At 40.4% G+C, this 17,042-nt stretch overlaps 1 protein-coding gene across 2 annotated transcripts in view; it reads right to left on the bottom strand.

The window, feature by feature from the left end:
• CCL28 (C-C motif chemokine ligand 28) overlaps window positions 1-17,042 on the bottom strand; it is a 28,671-nt gene that overhangs the window by 4,944 nt on the left and 6,685 nt on the right. Inside the window, exons 1-2 of one of the 2 annotated variants that reach the window (XM_058564143.1) lie at window positions 13,641-14,065; window positions 1,391-1,517 (exon numbers count right to left, since the gene is read on the bottom strand). In XM_058564143.1, the coding sequence (XP_058420126.1) occupies window positions 1,391-1,517; window positions 13,641-13,650 (137 nt within the window). In that variant the 5' untranslated portion in view covers window positions 13,651-14,065. Of the gene's footprint in view, window positions 1-1,390; window positions 1,518-13,640; window positions 14,066-17,042 lie in introns of those variants that run through there. The other variant, XM_058564142.1, reaches the window with a different exon arrangement.

Below are 17,042 nucleotides of genomic sequence, written 5' to 3'. Positions count from 1 at the left end.
CACACATTCATTCCCACAAATTTCAGGGAGTTCACAGCCCCCTGACCTGAGAGAAGTCTATCAATGGACATCTTACAAACTCTTCCTCTGAACTTCTAAGAACCTTGTCTTGTAGCAGTATTTATCAAAGTTGGGTCATGGATGGATTCCTCTGAATGGAGAAAAATGTATCTTAAATCTCAGAGAATGGTTTGCAGGACCCAGCTGGGTAGAGTCCCCTGGACACTGTAGGAGGGCAGAGTCTGTTTTGTCGCTGCTACTTCCCCACCACAAAGAATGGTGCTTGGTACATAATCACTAGTCAATAAATATTTGTTGAATTCATTAAATAAATAAAGAGGTTCCCCAGTTCTTAGGAATGCACGCATAAGCAATGGGCTTATTTGCAGCCCAAAGAAGGGGCACCGAATGGCTCATTAGATCACCTGGAGCATAAGTGGTGTAGAACCAGCACACCAGGGAGAAGCCTAGTATGCTGTTTTTCTGATTTGAAGGTGCCAAATGTAATGGAGTTTTGGGAGAGCATTTTATGGTTAGTCCCACCGCTGCTTTTGAGAGACCTTGGAGGTATACAGTGTTCTGAACGAAGAGACCTGGGTTCACATCCCATTTCTGCCATTCACTAGCTGTATGTCACCAGGTGAGCTATGTCATCTCCTCAGCCACAGCTTTCTCCTCGGTGACATGCAGATAATTTATGCCTTCCTCACAGCATTGTTGTCAGAATCCAAATTTGCTAAATACCAAGCATTTCATATTTTAAAGTCTCTGTGAAGACCTTAAGTACGTATAGGTCTAAAGTTTTTAATAAATGAGCCAGGGGTGGAGGTGGGAGGGGTGAGAGGGCTCACCATGAGCCAATAGGAAAGAATCAAAGCAAAGAAGGGCATTTGTGCTTGACTGCATGTAGCACTTGTACCAGGTACAGACATCTCATCTCTACAGTTCTACTGGAACCTTATATACACTCCTTATGAACTCAGAGAGTGAAAATGACAGCAACCCATGTACTTGCCTGGAAAAAGTTACAGTTAAAGCCATGAAATAGAACAGTCACCTTCTGTTTTTCTTTTTGTTGTGTTTTTTCACTCAGAGCATCCCTTGTTTTGCTTAGGAAAGTCGTGCCCATCGTGGGGTGACTGAAGGCGTTTAGCCCTAATCACAGCACTGCAGTGGGGGGGAGCAGAGGGTAATGGGGGCTCTGGACATCTTAATGCAGAGATTGTGCATTCACTCCAGGGAGCCTGGGGCAGAAAGGCAGAATATTTACTCTCCCCTCTCTTGTTTGTATGATTATTTCTATGTTGTGTGTCAGGCAAAGCCTCCTCAGCCTACTGTTCATTGGCCGAGAAATGATCACTGTGCAGATTTCCCTGCTGAAGACACTCACATGACAGCAGCCAAGTCACAATCCCCATCAGCTCTCTGAATGCGACATGTATTCACTCTTTCCAGAAGCCTTCTGGAAATATGATGTGAAACCTCGGTGCAACAGCTGGAGGCAATGGGAAGTATGGCTAAAAGAAGAAAAGGAAAAAAAACTTAAATCTTACAGTTTATAGAACAATGGCCTGGCTCTCATCTTTAAGACTCCAGAGAAGCAGAACATTAATCCACTCTAGCAAGGAGCAAACACTAAGTGAGGGCTTTGTGCATGCAGACCTGGGACAGGACACGTCTCTACCTTCCAGAACTTACACTGTATTTGGGGGAGATAAAAATAAGTACAGGCAAAAACACAAAACAAGTGAAGAGAGAAAAACAGCTCTAGACAACGATGTTAGTGGGGTTATAGACTGACTTGATTAAACATGAAAGAAGTAATGTTGACAGAATGTCCCACACAGTTAGAAGAGAACAACCACATGGGCCCCTGGAGCAGGTTTGAAATTTTCCCCCGGCAAGGGAGGGGGAAGGACTTGACTGAATCTTGGAGGATTTGGATGGGTGGAGAAAAGTGGAAAATACTTGTTCAGATTAAAAGAAGTGCATGGTCAAGAGTTCTGAGACAGGAAAGCCCAAGGCACATTTAGGATGTAGAGAAAAATAGACCACTTTGTCTGAATTGAGTGGCTAGGAAGGTGAGTGATGGGAGATGTGATACAAAAGATAGACTGAGGTCACACCACTGAGGCCTTGAATGTCAGTGTAAGGAGATTTAGCTTTTATGAAATGGGGACCGTTAAAGATTTGAGAAAGGAGAAGGGTTTTAGGAAAATCTATCTCACAGTGATAAACAAGATGGATTAAAGTGCGGAGTGACTGGGGCAGGAGGTCAGGTTAAGACTGACCTTATGTTACCCAGATGTAAGGAAAAGAGGTCAACACAAGTATGAAAGGAAATCCAATCCTCTACTAAAATGTGTATCTGCAGATTCCTAATGCCACATGCACACAGTATTCTCCTATGCTTCCCATTCTACCAAGTAGGTAATAAATTTTTTTTTAAATTTAGAAATTACATCCAACAGTGGCTGCAGGTAGCAGCCTCATAATAACAGACGGAAGTTAGCCCCTGAATTAGGGGTTAAAAGAAATGGTTAGACCCCTCTACAGTGTCAGCTCTAAGCAATAGAGGTACCTGCCCTTGGGATGGGGATCTCTATATCCATGCTTTGCCCACATGGAAACATCAGGCCTACTCACAGCTATGGAGCAGAGAAGGAGCTGAATGTGAAATTAAGAGTGTCCATGTGACTCACTGGGTATCAAAACCTTCCACTACCATTCATTCATTCACTTACTCAACAAACATTTAATGAGCAAATAAAATGTTCCAGGCACAATGCTAGTCACTGGGGGATACAAACATAACTAAAACAATATGTCCCTGTCCCCAAGAGGCTGTAGTAGAGGAGACAGATTTGGAACTAAATGCTTAGGATACAACCCCACTGACCCACTATAACTGTCCTTCTGGAATTCTGTTCTTCCAAAAGCCTCCTCAGTCATAAAGATAGGTGCACAGCTGTTCACTATAGCGAAACACTAGGGCCTCAATGTCGTCAATAGTTAAATAAATAATGGTACATCCCAATGGAATAAAGGATGAGGTGGATATATTTACACTAAGATATATGAATGTCCGTAATTTATTGTTAAGAAAAGCAAGTTTCAGTATAAGAATTATAAATGACCTCATTTTTATAAAAAGAATGTACATACATACACAGAGGACAAGAAATGGAACTACATATGCCCAAATTTATAAGCAATGACTACTTCTAAAAAGGGGGCAATTTTCAACTAGCATGCAATACTTGTAATTTTTTTAATATAAATTTATTTATTTAGTGTGTTTGTTTGTGTGTGTGTGAGGAAGATCAGCCCTGAGCTAACATCCATGCCCATCCTCCTCTTTTTGCTGAAGAAGACTGGCCCAGAGCTAACATCCGTGCCCATCTTCCTCCACTTTATGTGCGACGCCGCCACAGCATGGCCTGACAAGCTGTGTGTTGGTGTGCACCGGGGATCCGAACCTGGGCTGCCAGCAGCGGAGTGCAAGCACTTAACCACTACGCCATGGGGCCGGCCACTGACTTGTAATTTTTTTAAACCTCTAGTCCTATGGAGACCTGAGCCAAGCCCTACAGAAACACAGATTAGAGAAATTAACGCTGCCTAGGGAAGACAGGGTAGCCATCAGAGGACATGAAGTTTGGACTAATTTTAAAGGAGGAGGCAGAATTCACCTGATGGAGAAAGGGAGTGGAGCATTCTAAGTAGAAGGAACTGTAAGTCCAGAGCCCTGGGGTATAAGAGAATGGAATGCTTGTTTGGGTTGTTATATCTCACAGAATCTGAGTGAAACTCATGGAACCTGATGTCTTAGACTGGAGCAAATCTACTCTGGCAAGGTTCTTGTCAACAGTCTCGGTGCTGACTTCAGGTCATCTTCAGGCCCTGGGGAAAATGCCTTGACCCTAGTGCCAGAGCCTCAAGGAGGTTCTGTACACAATTAACTGGAGCTGTCTTCCTCCAGAAAGAAAGACTTTGACCTTCCTCTCCTGTCCTGCCTGTCCTGAATAGCCGAATGCTGCTCCATGTGGAACAGAATCTCAGCTGGAGATACAGCTCAATAAAAACCTAGCATCAGCCCAATATATGTATTTTTTAATTCTAGGGAAATTAGAATGTATCTACAATCCAAATATATATTAATTATATATCTATAGTTACATAAATTCATTTTTTACATAAATTTATTTACAAAAACGTATGTCTTCAGTAACTTCTAAACCATGCATTTTAATTAATAGATGTGGTTGAATTATACCGACACAAGTGATATAAAGAGTTAATAGTTCTAATCAGCCTCACTTCTATTCTAATTTAGCTGTCGTGCAAGTCTGAAGCAGCCTGAATCAGGAAAATGTTTACCTTTCCCAATGCAAGCTATTTCATACCACAAGGACATCCTGCTTTCCTCTCCATCTAGACCCAGTAAGGGGCCTTTCATTTTGTTATGCATGTAAGGAGTGTGTACAGAGGCACATCCAAGCACCAACCAATCAGATTCGCTGGAGTAGGAAGAGCATTGTTCGTGCAGCAAACGTTTATCGAGTGTCCACTCTGTGCCAGACCCTGAACTCTGTGTTAGAAATGTTGAAATAAACAAGGCATAGTTTCTGCCCTTGTGATGTTTAATATTTAATAGTCCAGTAGGAGGCAGGCAGGTAAACAATCACAACACAGCAAAATAAGTGTTAACAGAGATCTGTTCAAAGTGCAATGGGATTATAAGTGAAAGAAACAAGATTCAAAAGGCCATATATTGCATGATCCAATATACGAAATGTCCAGAATAGGCAAATCCATAAAGATAGAAAGTAGGTTAGTGGTCACCAGGGGTTGGGGGTAGGAGGGAATGGGGAGTGATTGCTAACAGGTACAGGGTCTCTTTTTGGGGTGCTAAAACATGCTGGAATTAGATAGTGGTTATGGTTGCACAATTCTGTGAATATGCTAAAAACCACTGAACTGTACACTTTAAAATGATGAATTTTATGGTATGTGAATTACATTTCAATTTTTTTAAAAAGTACTATAGGAGAACGGAATACTGGTTGTCCTTACATTTATTAATGCATTGATTTCCTAAAATTATTTCTTTAGCTACAATGTGCTGCCTATTCTCTAAGTCAAACTTTTAATATTCCAAACAAGGTTTGGGGTCTATTCATGTATCCACCCATTCATTCACCCATCTTACTCTATAAGAATCACTATGTGAAGTGTTATGGAGTGAATCACTACCTCTATCTATGAATTGTTATAGGGTGAATCACTATGCTAGACCCTGCGGGAAGAAAGATGAAGAGTTACTAGCTTTAAAGAGCTACTACACAGACCACTGCTATTAGTTGTGACCCAAGCAACTATAAAATATAAGATGGACTTTCAAAAGTATAGTGGGAAAGAATCATAGGCAAACCTGTGTGTTCAGGAATTTGAGTTACCTGAGTGATGACATAAATTCAAGGAATAGTTTTAAGCCAAAAAGGCACCCAGGACCTGTACGTACTTAGCAAACTGGATTACATTTCTCAAATATAAAGGTAGGATGGGGTCCCCTGGAGATCACTTGAGCTAAGTCAGATTAACTATCAAAAGGCAAGAGGCATGTAATAAGAGCACTTACTACATGTTGGCAGATGTGACCGGCGCCCTTTTGAGGCAGGCAGAAATATAAAAGGCCAGGAAAGATGGAATCCTTTGAAAAGTGCATAAAGAGTTAGGCAATGAAGAATGTTGTCAGGGAGGTTTGGACTAGGGCAATGGTAAGATTCTTTTAGGTAACATCGCCCCCTAGAGGTTTTCTCATGCAGCCTCCTGTCAGAATATTTCCATTTTTAAAGACCAGTGAGCAACTTCTTCTGATTTCAATGATGATCCAGAATTTCCATACAGGAGAGATTTAGGAGTGGCAATCAGGTTGAAAAAAGGTATTCTGTGACATTTCTTCTGCATTTACATAGTTTTTATTCAGATAATATGATTACTTGGTTGGGGAAGCAAGCTGATAAGAGATTAAAGAAGCTAAACCATTCTCCCAAGGACCCTTCTGGTGCCTCTATTGCATAAGGCCAGGAATCTCATGGGAAAGAACCTACTTTTGTTTCAGAACTGGAGTTCACACAAACACAGACCTATCTGATGGAAGGTGTTCCCCTGGAGGGCAATATATGAAAATTATTGCAAATAAGAAAGAAGTCTTGCAGAGTAGGCTGATAAAGCAGCAGGGCCCAGAGGTATGAAGGAGCAAGGATCTGAGGTTTTACCTGCTCCACCCCCAGCCCCTTCCCTAACCCTTCCAGATATGCCTCTTTGCTTTGAGAAGGACCCTCCAGAGTGTGTCAGCCCAACAGCTCCACCTGGGAATCTCCTTTGAAAGGTGATTCATGAGAGCAGCTAATGCATTTCCTTGCTGGTCTAAGGTCAGTCCTCTGGAGGAAGGAGGTGGCCGCCAATGGGTAGGGAGTGGGTCAACAGGAGCTGCCCAGCAGAGGCACCATAAAACTGCAGGTAGGGGCTCTGATCAGGTGACAGATCAGCCTCCCTACCCCATCAGACCACTCCCCCCAGACTCTTAGAGGGAAAGGACCCTTCTCGAGGACCCACAATTTGAGAATTATAAAAAATATTTGGATTAGGAAATCCTGAAAAAAACCTGTAATGACTCCTAGGCAAGAATATGGGGACTCAGAATATCATAATTTCTGTTGACCAGCCACTGAAGCCCAGACCATACAGTTTCCATGGGTAGCATCTGATGTGTGTAATGTGTATATTCAGTGAACTGAAGTCAACATTTGAATCATTTTGGGGATTGTATCAATCTTTGCTGCATTATAAAAGATGATTTGCTTCTATATAAGAAGTGTGAAATAAAGTAGGGGGAAAACATTTCTAACGTAAGGCAGAATGTGGCAAGGGCTATGTGATAAATAGAATGAGTGTCCAGAACATTGAGAGGCAGAAGAGATAAATTATAACAGAGATTCAGGTATATCTTTATCAAGGAGATGGAATTTGAGCTGGGTACTTGGAAGATGGATAGAGTTTGAATAGGGCAGTAAATGTCAAGGAAACAATGGGTATAAAGGCACAAAAGTGGAAAAAGACAGAACTTAGGCAAATGTGGTTGGAATTATAGAATTTATGAGTGTAATTTGTAAGGGGAAGACATGAAAAGTATGTTGGGACCAAATTGCCTTATATTTTATGCAAAGAACACAAGTTCAGTAACCTCTTTCTATGGAAACAGTTTTAATCAAGACATGATGATTTGTTGGGGCCGGCCCGGTGGCTTAGCGGTTAAGTGCGCACGCTCTGCTGCCGGCAGCCCGGGTTCAGATCCCGGGCGCACACCGACGCACCGCTCCTCCGGCCACGCTGAGGCCGCGTCCCACATACAGCAACTAGAAGGATATGCAGCTATGACAGACGACTATCTACTGGGGCTTTGGGGGAAAAATAAATAAATAAAATCTTTAAAAAAAAAAAAAGACATGATGATTTGCTTTAACACTCTTCTGTGGAAATCTAAATGTGAATAGATAATTGATGACATTACTATTATTCTTTGCGTGTGAAATATTTCAACACATAGAAAAGTATCAGGAATGATAAAAACACCTATGTACCCACTATCCAAATTTTACTAATTTTAATCCTTTTCCATGTTTGCTTTCAGTCTTATTTTTAAGAAATCTGTTTCCAATACTTTAGTGTTACAAGCAAGGCCGCAATGAATAATGAGGCTCCTAATGATCATCAGAGGTTACATTTAGGAGTGCTTACTCTGCGCCAGGCACTCGTGTAACTGCACACGTGAATCAGTTCTTTCACAGCACTATATGCAGAAGGTACTATATTTATCGCCATTTTACAGATGGGTAACTAATATAGAGAAAAGTTACATAACTTTCCCCAGATCAAAGGGCCAAGAAATGGTGGGCCTGGGATTGGAATCCAGACAGTCTGGCACTTTTTTAAACCACTGGGCTCTGTTTTGTTATTCTTCTACATGTCTTTTTGGGGCTTCTGTGAGAATTTCTCGGCGTCAGTGGTTCTCAAACTTTAACGTGCACCACAATCATTTGGAGGGCTTTTGAAACCACAGATGGCTGTCACTCCCTCCCCCACCTCAGGTTTCTGATTCATTATGTCTGCGGTGAGGCCTGAAAATGTATCTCTAACAACTTCCTGGGTGATGCTGATACTGCGAATCCCGGAACACACTTGGAGAACCACTGCTCTAGGAGGATGGACCTGTACGTGGAATTGCTAGGTTGTAGGACATAGTCGCTGTAGTAGCATATATACTAAAATTGGAACAATACATAGAGGATATGTGCACCTTCAACTGTATTTGACACAGGCAAATTGCTCTACAAAGTGATTATACCAATTTACACTCCTACCTGCTGTGGATGAGAGTTCCAATTCTGCACATCCTCAACAACTCTTCAAAATGTTACTTTAAAATTTTGCCAATCTCATGGGATTGAAATATCTCAATTGGCTTAATTTGCCATTTCTCTATTAGTGAATTATTGACTATTAAATTTTCTCTTTACATTGCCAAATCCTATTTTCACCAGTTTGTTTGTTTGTTTGGCTTTTCTCTTATTTATTTATAGGAATTCTAAATATTTTGGATACTAATCTTTTGTTAGTAGAAAATATTTTCACTTGGTAGCTTATCTTTTAACTTTGTTTCAAGTTTTTCTTTATAGTTCGCTATTTGTCTTATTTAGCAAATCCTTCCCTAGCCAGAAATCATGAAAATGACATTTTGTTTTAAAAGCTTTGCTTTTTAGCAACTGAGCCTGTCAGTTCCAGGTGGTGGAGGCCTCACCAGGCCTCAGGATCCATGTTGGGGTTTGAGGCCAAAGTTCCAGCTAGTGTGAGTACTTCCTTAACTAGAGCAGCCTCTTGGCCAATTTCCCCTAAAAAGGTGGCTTAGCGTGGCCAGTGGAGGACTTGGGATCTGGTGTCTGACCCCATCATCAAATATCAGCATCACAGTACTGACCCTACCTGGCTTCCCTCGGCCACCCTGCACCTCCTTTCAGAGTTTTTACATTTTATCATCATTTTTTGTTTATATGTGTACTTCCTTTACTAGAATCTAAGCTCCTTGATCAAAGGGATTGTGCTTTATCCACTTTCATATCTTTGGTGCCCAGGACATAATTGGTGTTCAATAAATATTTTCTAATGAAAAAAAGAAAAGCTTTGCTTCTTACATCTGGAATCTATTTTATATCTGCTGTGAGTCATGAAAAGAATTTTTTTTTGCATAAGGATAACTAATGTCTCAGAACTGTAGGGGTAAATGAAAATTATTTTCTCCATTTACAAAGGGCAAAGAGACCATTTTCCCCTTCCCCCTTTCTTAAGAGCGTTTTCCTTCAAGACATGGTGAATTTGAGTCCTTGCTTTAACCTTTGGAGTAGAGGTAAATCTCTCTAAGGATTAAAGCAAGCCTCCAGTTGTTATATTATAGCTATATATCTAAGGTCACTGGGCAAATAACCTCTCGATATGCACTACCCCAGAATTAGCTCAGGGTCTCTCACAAGACGGACAGGGACTGTCACAAGGTGCAACCCTTGTCTTTTGAGGAGGTAAAAGAAGTTATTATCCTTTCTTCTGTTTTGCTGCATAAAATGTGTGAGATTCTGTTCTAACTTCATAGTCACTTTCATGTTACCTCACAGGCTTGTAAATCTGTTAATGCTTACTCAATAATATACTGTGCTCTCTCTTCTATGTTGGTACACAGGGATCTTTTGTCGGCAGAACTGTTTCCTTTTCCCAACAAACCACCCAGTCCTACTAATGTGTAGACATGCCTTAAATCTTCACGTTTCCGTATACACATAGGTCAGTTTCTAGGCTTTCTCTTCTGTTTCATTGCTCTATTTATCTATCTTTGCATAAATTCCATACTGTCTCAATTAAGACGACTTTTTAATAAATCTTGATACCTAATGCAATAAATCCCCCCCCCCCCCCGACTTATTCTTCTTCCAAACGGTCTTGGCTGTTCTTGGTCCTTTACCCTTCTTATAAATTTTAGGATCCTCGTATTAAGTTCTGCAAAAATCTTTGAAATTTTGGTTGGAATTGCACTAAATTTGTTACTAAGTTTTGGGAGACCTGACATCTGAGAAATATTGTTTTCCCATCCATAAATATGGAATTCTGTCTCTAGCTACTCAGGTTTTCTTTTATGGCCTTCACAACCTTTATGAAGAAAATTGTACAATATTGCTGTATAGCTTATCTTAGATCTATTCCTAGGTACCTTATAGGTTTTGTGCTATTGTGAATGGTCTTTTTAAAAATTCCTTTTTCTAATTAGTTATTTTTGATTGTTTTATGTTGATCTTGTATCCAGCAACTTTGCTGAACTTTTTTAGTTGTAATAGTTTGGGGTAGATACTCTTTGGTTTTCTAGGTAAAGAGATGTTTTCTTCCTTTTCAATTCCTCAGAGGAATTAAAGGCTCTTCTCCTTTTATCTGTTACTTTGCTAAATGCCTAGAACAGTGCCTAGCCCATTGTAAGCTCAATACATAAATCTTAAATTAATATGATGGAGTAAACTATTTTCTTCCTTGCTCTCCTGGGATAAACCATACTTGGTCATAATTTATTAATTTTACATGATCCTGTGTTTGATTTGCTATTTAGATTTTTGTGCTATGTTCATAAACAAGATTAGCCCATACTTTTATCCCCTGATATCATCCTTGAATATTTTGTGTATTAAGGTTATATTCATCTCAACAATGCATTGGGTAGCTTTCTCTGTTTTTCTATTATTTGAAAGAGTTTGTATAAGATAAGGATTGTCTGTTTCTCCAATGTTTGGCAAAACCATCTAGACCTGGTGTCTGTTTGAGAGAAAGATGTTCAACTCTGATTTAATTTCTTTAATAGTTATTCTCTTATTTAGATTTTCTATATCTTCTTGAGTCAATTTTGATATCTTAGTTTTCTAAGAAATTGTCCATTTTATCTACAATTTCTAATTTGTTGTCACTGAAAGAGTTCAGAATACACCACCCCAAAACATGCTCCTCTGGCATATTATTTTAAGTTAAAGCCACTTAAACAAACAGCAGATGCCAAAAGGGCACTCTGACCTTCCTAAAAGCAGGAGATAAAACTCCCAAATAAAACAAGCCCTCACTGCACCTGGAGGAAGAAAGACATTTTTATCATCAGAGGGCAGCATCCCACCTCCACTCCACTGGAAGTTGGGGCCAAGAGAAATCTGTAAACAAATCGTGTTAGACTAACCCTTATCTTCCTGGGCACTTTTCCATGATTAACTGCCCAGGTCCCTTTGTCTTGTCACGTTTTCACAGTTTACCACTCTTTGTCCAACTTAATATAATATTAATATAATAACTTAATATTTGAGCGTTGGCTCAAACTGCTTCTTTGGGTCTTCATTTCCTTAGGCTCCCATGTCAAGTAAAACTTATATTAAATAAATTTGTATGCCACAAAAACAGACACAAAGATCAATGGAACACAATAGAGAACCCAGAAATAAACCCATGCATATATGGTCAATTAATCTTCAACAAAGGAGGCAAGAATATATAGTGGGAAAAAGACAGTCTCTTCAATAAATGGTGCTGGGAAAAGCGGACAGATCCATGCAAAAGAATGAAACTGGACCACTTTCTTATACCATATACAAAAATAAACTTAAAATGAATTAAAGACTTAAATGTAAGCCCTGAAACCATAAACCTCCTAGAAGAAAACAAAGGCAGTCAGCTCTTTGACATTAGTCTTAGCTATATTTTTTTGGATATGTCTCCTAGACAAGGGCAACAAAAGCAAAAATAAACAAATGGGACTACATCAAACTAAAAAGCTTTTGTATAGTGAAGGAAACTCTCAACAAAATGAAAAGGCAACCTACTGAATGGAAGAATATATTTGCAAATGATATATCTGATATGGGGTTACTATTCAAAATATATAAACAACTCATACAACTCAATATCAAAAAAAATCCCATTAAAATGGGCAGAGGATCTGAATAGACATTTTTCCAAAGACATACAGATGGCCAACAGGTATGTGAAAAGGTGCTCAACATCACTAACCATCAGGGAAATGCAAATCAAAACCACAATGAGATATCACCTCACACCTGTCAGAATGGCTATCATCAAAAAGACAAGAAATAATAGAGGCCGGCCTGGTGGCATAGCGGTTAAGTGCGCGAGCTCCACTGCGGTGGCCTGGGGTTCTCGGGTTCCAATCCTGGCGCACGCCGACCCACCGCCTATCAAGCCATGCTGTGGCGGTGTCCCATATAAAGTAGAGAAAGATGGGCACGGATGTTAGCCCAGGGCCATCTTCCTCAGCAAAAAGAGGAGGATGGGCAACAGATGTTAGCTCAGGGCTGGTCTTCCCCACAGAAAAAAAAAAAAAAAAAAGACAAGAAATAATAAGTGTTGGTGAGGATGTGGAGAAAAGGGAACCCTTGTACACTGTTGGTGGGAATGTAAATTGGTGCAACCACTATGGAAAACAGTATGGAGGTTCCTCAAAAAATTAAAAATAAAGCTACTATACAATTCAGCAATACCACTTCTGGGTATTTATCTGAAGAAAACAAAAACACTAATTTGAAAAGATACATGCACCCCTATGTTTAATGCATCAGTATTTACAGTAAAAAAGATATGGAAGCAACCTAAGTGTCCACCAGTACATGAATGAGTAAAGAAGATGTGGTATATATACACACGTACATATATGTATAATAGAATATTACTCAGCCATAAAAAAGAATTAAATCCTGCCATTTGCAACAACATGGATGGATCTAGAGGATATTATGCTGAGCGAAATAAGCCAGACAAAGAAGAATACCATGTGATTTCACTTATATGTGGAATCTAAAAAACACAAAACAAATGAACAAAACAGAAACAGACTCATAGATACAGAGAACAAATTGGTGGTCGCCAGAGGGGAAAGGGTGGGGGGAAGAGTGAAATAGGTGAAGGGGATTAAGAGGAACAAACTTCCAGTTATAAGTCATGGGGATGTAATGTACAGCATATGGAATATAGTCAACAATATTGTAGTAACTTCCTATGAGGACAGATGGTTACTAGTCGTAGGGTAATCATTTTGGAACATAAATAAATGCTGAATCACTATGTTGAACACCTGAAATTCATACAATATTGTATGTCAATTATACTTCAACTAAAAAAATTTTTTAAATAAAAATAAATAAATGTTTATGCTTTTCTCCTGTTAATCTATCTTTTGTTATAGGGGCCCCAGTCTAGAACCTAGAAGGGTAGAAGAAAAGATTTTTCCCCCCCTACATCACAAAGCTGCATAGCATTATCTCACTCTACCTGTAGTTAAGAGTCTTTTTTTGTTCTTATATAGTGTTTGAATAGGGAGTTCCTGTGCAAATTAATCGTTTAAAACATTAGATCTAAATAATATATAAAACGTATATATAAATTTACAAATATCCTTTGTTTTGAAACTTAAAAAATGCATTTAACTTCTAGGTTAAAGAGGAAATCAAAATATTCTGGTAAACAGTGGAAGTACTACTTATTATAACACGTACCTAAGTGCATTTATTTAAAACACATACAGGAAAAAATAATTAAGCGTTCAACTCAGGAACCTAGAAAAGGAAAATCGGAGGAAACTAAGACGTGAAAAAGGCAAAAAGCACGAAGTCGCGACACTTTACGGCTTTCGGGCTACACATATCTGTGGTGAGGGTGGCCGTGGAGCTGGAGAAAGCTGGGAGCGGGAGACCAGGTGCGGGAACTGGAGCCAAAGCCGAACCCCGAGGCTTAGTGGTGGGGCGAGGAGGAGGAGTGCCGACTGGCAGCAACAAGAAGCGGTTGTGCTTGTCATATGTACCAGGGCCACATCCCGCTGCTCTTCCGGTATCTGCGCGTGCGCAACCTGGTTGGCGCCACCGGCGAGGTCGGGCCGCTGTTGGATGGTACCGGCAGTGGAGGGCGGGGACGTGCGCAGGGAAGCGGCCCAAGTATAATCAGGACGAGCGAGGGGGAGGGTGGAGTCCCGGGGCCAGCGCGTGGCGGCGGGACTGCTCGTACGTCCATTCCACGGGCGCCCGCACGCGACGTGGAGGAACCGCAGGCGCTTGCTCGGCGTTGCCTGTTTCCTCCCCAGGCGGATCGCGAGTCGCGCCTCTGCCCCGCGCCGTCTTGGGGACGTGCTTCCTCGGCTGCCCGCGCCGGGTGGGGGGCGCCCGGGACAAGGCTGGGCCTACCGCGGGCTGCCCTTCATAGAGCTGCAGGAAAAAATTAGTTGTGTTGTGCATGTCTTTCCTACCTCTATTAGTTCTTTGATTGATCTATCAGTTTCTGATGCAGGTATGTTAAAAATCTTACACTATTGTTGGGATTTATGCCAGGTGTTTTTTCTTGCTAGTCTGCCTACTTTTGCAATAAACCGCTTGGGGTTATTTTTTCAGATGTATGCAAGTACCCTCCTGGTCCACAGCCGGGACAGCCTCGGGTGCAAAATTTAAAGTGGCGCCAAAAAACTCAGTAATCAAGATGCATCACATTTTAATGCAATATTTTTTAAAATAAAAATTCCAAAAATATGTGAAAAATAAAATAGTACAATTTTAGAGAAAAACAAAATCCGACCCTGCAGTTGAACGACTCACCTTAGTCACCTCACTTGACACCGTATTCACCTAGTTGGTAACTGATTCTTTTTATCCATGGTAAGAGTCCTCCAGTCCTATGACAGATTTTTGCTTAAATTCTATTTTTTTTTCTGATATTAAGAGTGCGACAATAAACTTCTGGTTAAATTTATCCACCTTATTTTGTGTTTTCTTTTTCTCATCCTTTTTCTTTGCTTTCTTTTTTCCTTCTGTTGGATTAAGTTTTCTACATTTCCTTTATTATGTTTTTTTTACTGAAAAGTTAGTTTGGGTTAGATCAAGAAAAAACTTCCCTGGGAAAATATCAACAATATCTCACACAACTGTTCTCGAGTTTGAGTCGTTTAAGTGTATTGTTTTACTAATAAAAGTGATTGCCACATCAATAAAATTCTGTAAGCATTTACTGAGCGCCTACCTGTGTCAGTCATTGTTCCATGCACTAAGTGTACAAAAATGAGTAAGTCATACTAGCTGCCTTCAAGGTTTTTCTAACATTATCTTACTAGACCTCCCTGCTGCCTGTGACATTGTTACCCATTCCTTCCTAGAAATTTTGTGCATCCCTAGTTTACAAGACACTCATCTCGCCTAATTCTCCTGATACTGAGAAATTACTTTCTCTGCCTCTTGAACTCCTGCTCCTTTGCCCTCTCCTCCATAGTTAGCATTCCTCAAAGTTCCATCCTTGACCTTCCACTCTTCTATCCATTGATAGCTCTCATGCTTTAAATTACTACCTATGTCAGTAACTTCAAAATACCTTTGTCTACTTTTAACCTCTACCCCAGTATCCTGACATATAGCCAACTGCTAGTGAACATGTGCTCGGATGTCCCACAGGCTCCCTGCCTCAATAAATTCCCAACTGAAGACATTATCTCCTGCCACTGTAAATCTACTCCTTTTCCTTTTCTCATCTCATTTAACCATCATTTACCATTTACCCAAGCCAGAAACCCCTGTGTCATTCCATCCTCCTGCACTCTCCACAGCCAGTCACAAGGTCCTGTCAATTTTACTCCCTTAACATTTCTCAGCTTTGTCTCCTCTCTCTTCCTGTTAACCACTGCTCGAGTTCAAGACCTCTACAGGCTGTTGGCCTGCTGAGCCTCCCAGCTGCGCCCTTCCTCCCAGGCTTGCCCTTTCGTCACCTGGGGAATCTGGGCTTACAGCACCCTGTGCTTTCCTGTCTTCACCATATGTAAAATTAAGGGTTTCTATGGCTCTATTTTGACTGTGAACTACCTCAGGATATCTTTGTCCTCACACCACATAGCACAGTGCCTGGCATTAGTGCAGAGTAAATGTCTCTTGAGCTGCCCTAAGCTCTGTTGTATTCTTAAATGATGTTTCATTTTATCTTGTTTTAAGGCTTTTAATGCCATTAAAATATTTTTCCTTTTTTATTTTTTTAGGAAATCAAATTTTCAGTTTTTGGTCAAGGTCTTGTGTCCCAAATGTCCTAAAATTACACAGTGCTTTTCAGAAACATACTATCCCTCCACCCTCAGGTAATTAGGGGTCAATTCAATATGATAAATCATTTGTCCATTATATTTAATATTTTTAAGATGTTATTAGTATCTCATTAAAAGAATTGCTACTTGTTAATTATAGTGTTATTGCTATTGATCTTGTTGGTTTTGGGTTATTGTCATCATTGTTTCCAGTATTAAGTGTTAAGAGAGTTGGATGAGTGGTTTGCCACGAGTGTCTGTCCCTGATTTGGTTCTGTCTGTGATCCGATTTTGGTCACTAGAAGGCTTTAAAGATTTCTGTGCTCAAGAGCTGTTAAGACGAACACTAAAACACCACACATCACATTTGTGATATAAAAATTAGATTCTGGGTTTTAAGGAAAGGATCCCGTTACTGTAGAGAGGTGAACCAGCTTCCTCTCTTACTTAGGTGTATTGTACAGTCTGTTGCTAGTCAAAGTGTGGTTCCCAGAGCTGCAGCAATGGCACCACTCAGGGGCTTATTAGAAATGTAGTTTGAAAGAGCACTGGTATAAAGAACACTTTAGAATACAGCAAAACAGAAACAGAGCAAAGGTACACGCCGTTGTTGGAGAAAGGATTCCCAGGATAAAGATAAAGATAAAAACGGTAAGAAAGATTCACTTGGCTGCTGTCAGTATCTCAAGTCTATGAGTGCAATTGAAGCCAGGCAATTCGTAAATAAACATATCGTTCTGAATGTGTTGGTTAGGGACACACTTCCCCATTCTAGTGGACTTCAAGCCTTCATGGAGCCACATCACAGTGTGGATGCCTACAAAGGTGTCCACTGCTGTTGCTGAGCAGGCAG

Source organism: Diceros bicornis, chromosome 20, assembly GCF_020826845.1.
Source record: "Diceros bicornis minor isolate mBicDic1 chromosome 20, mDicBic1.mat.cur, whole genome shotgun sequence".
Classification (NCBI taxonomy): Eukaryota; Metazoa; Chordata; class Mammalia; order Perissodactyla; family Rhinocerotidae; genus Diceros; species Diceros bicornis.
The sequence above is the reverse complement of the archived record's forward strand: the minus strand, read 5'-3'. Positions and strand labels throughout refer to the sequence as shown.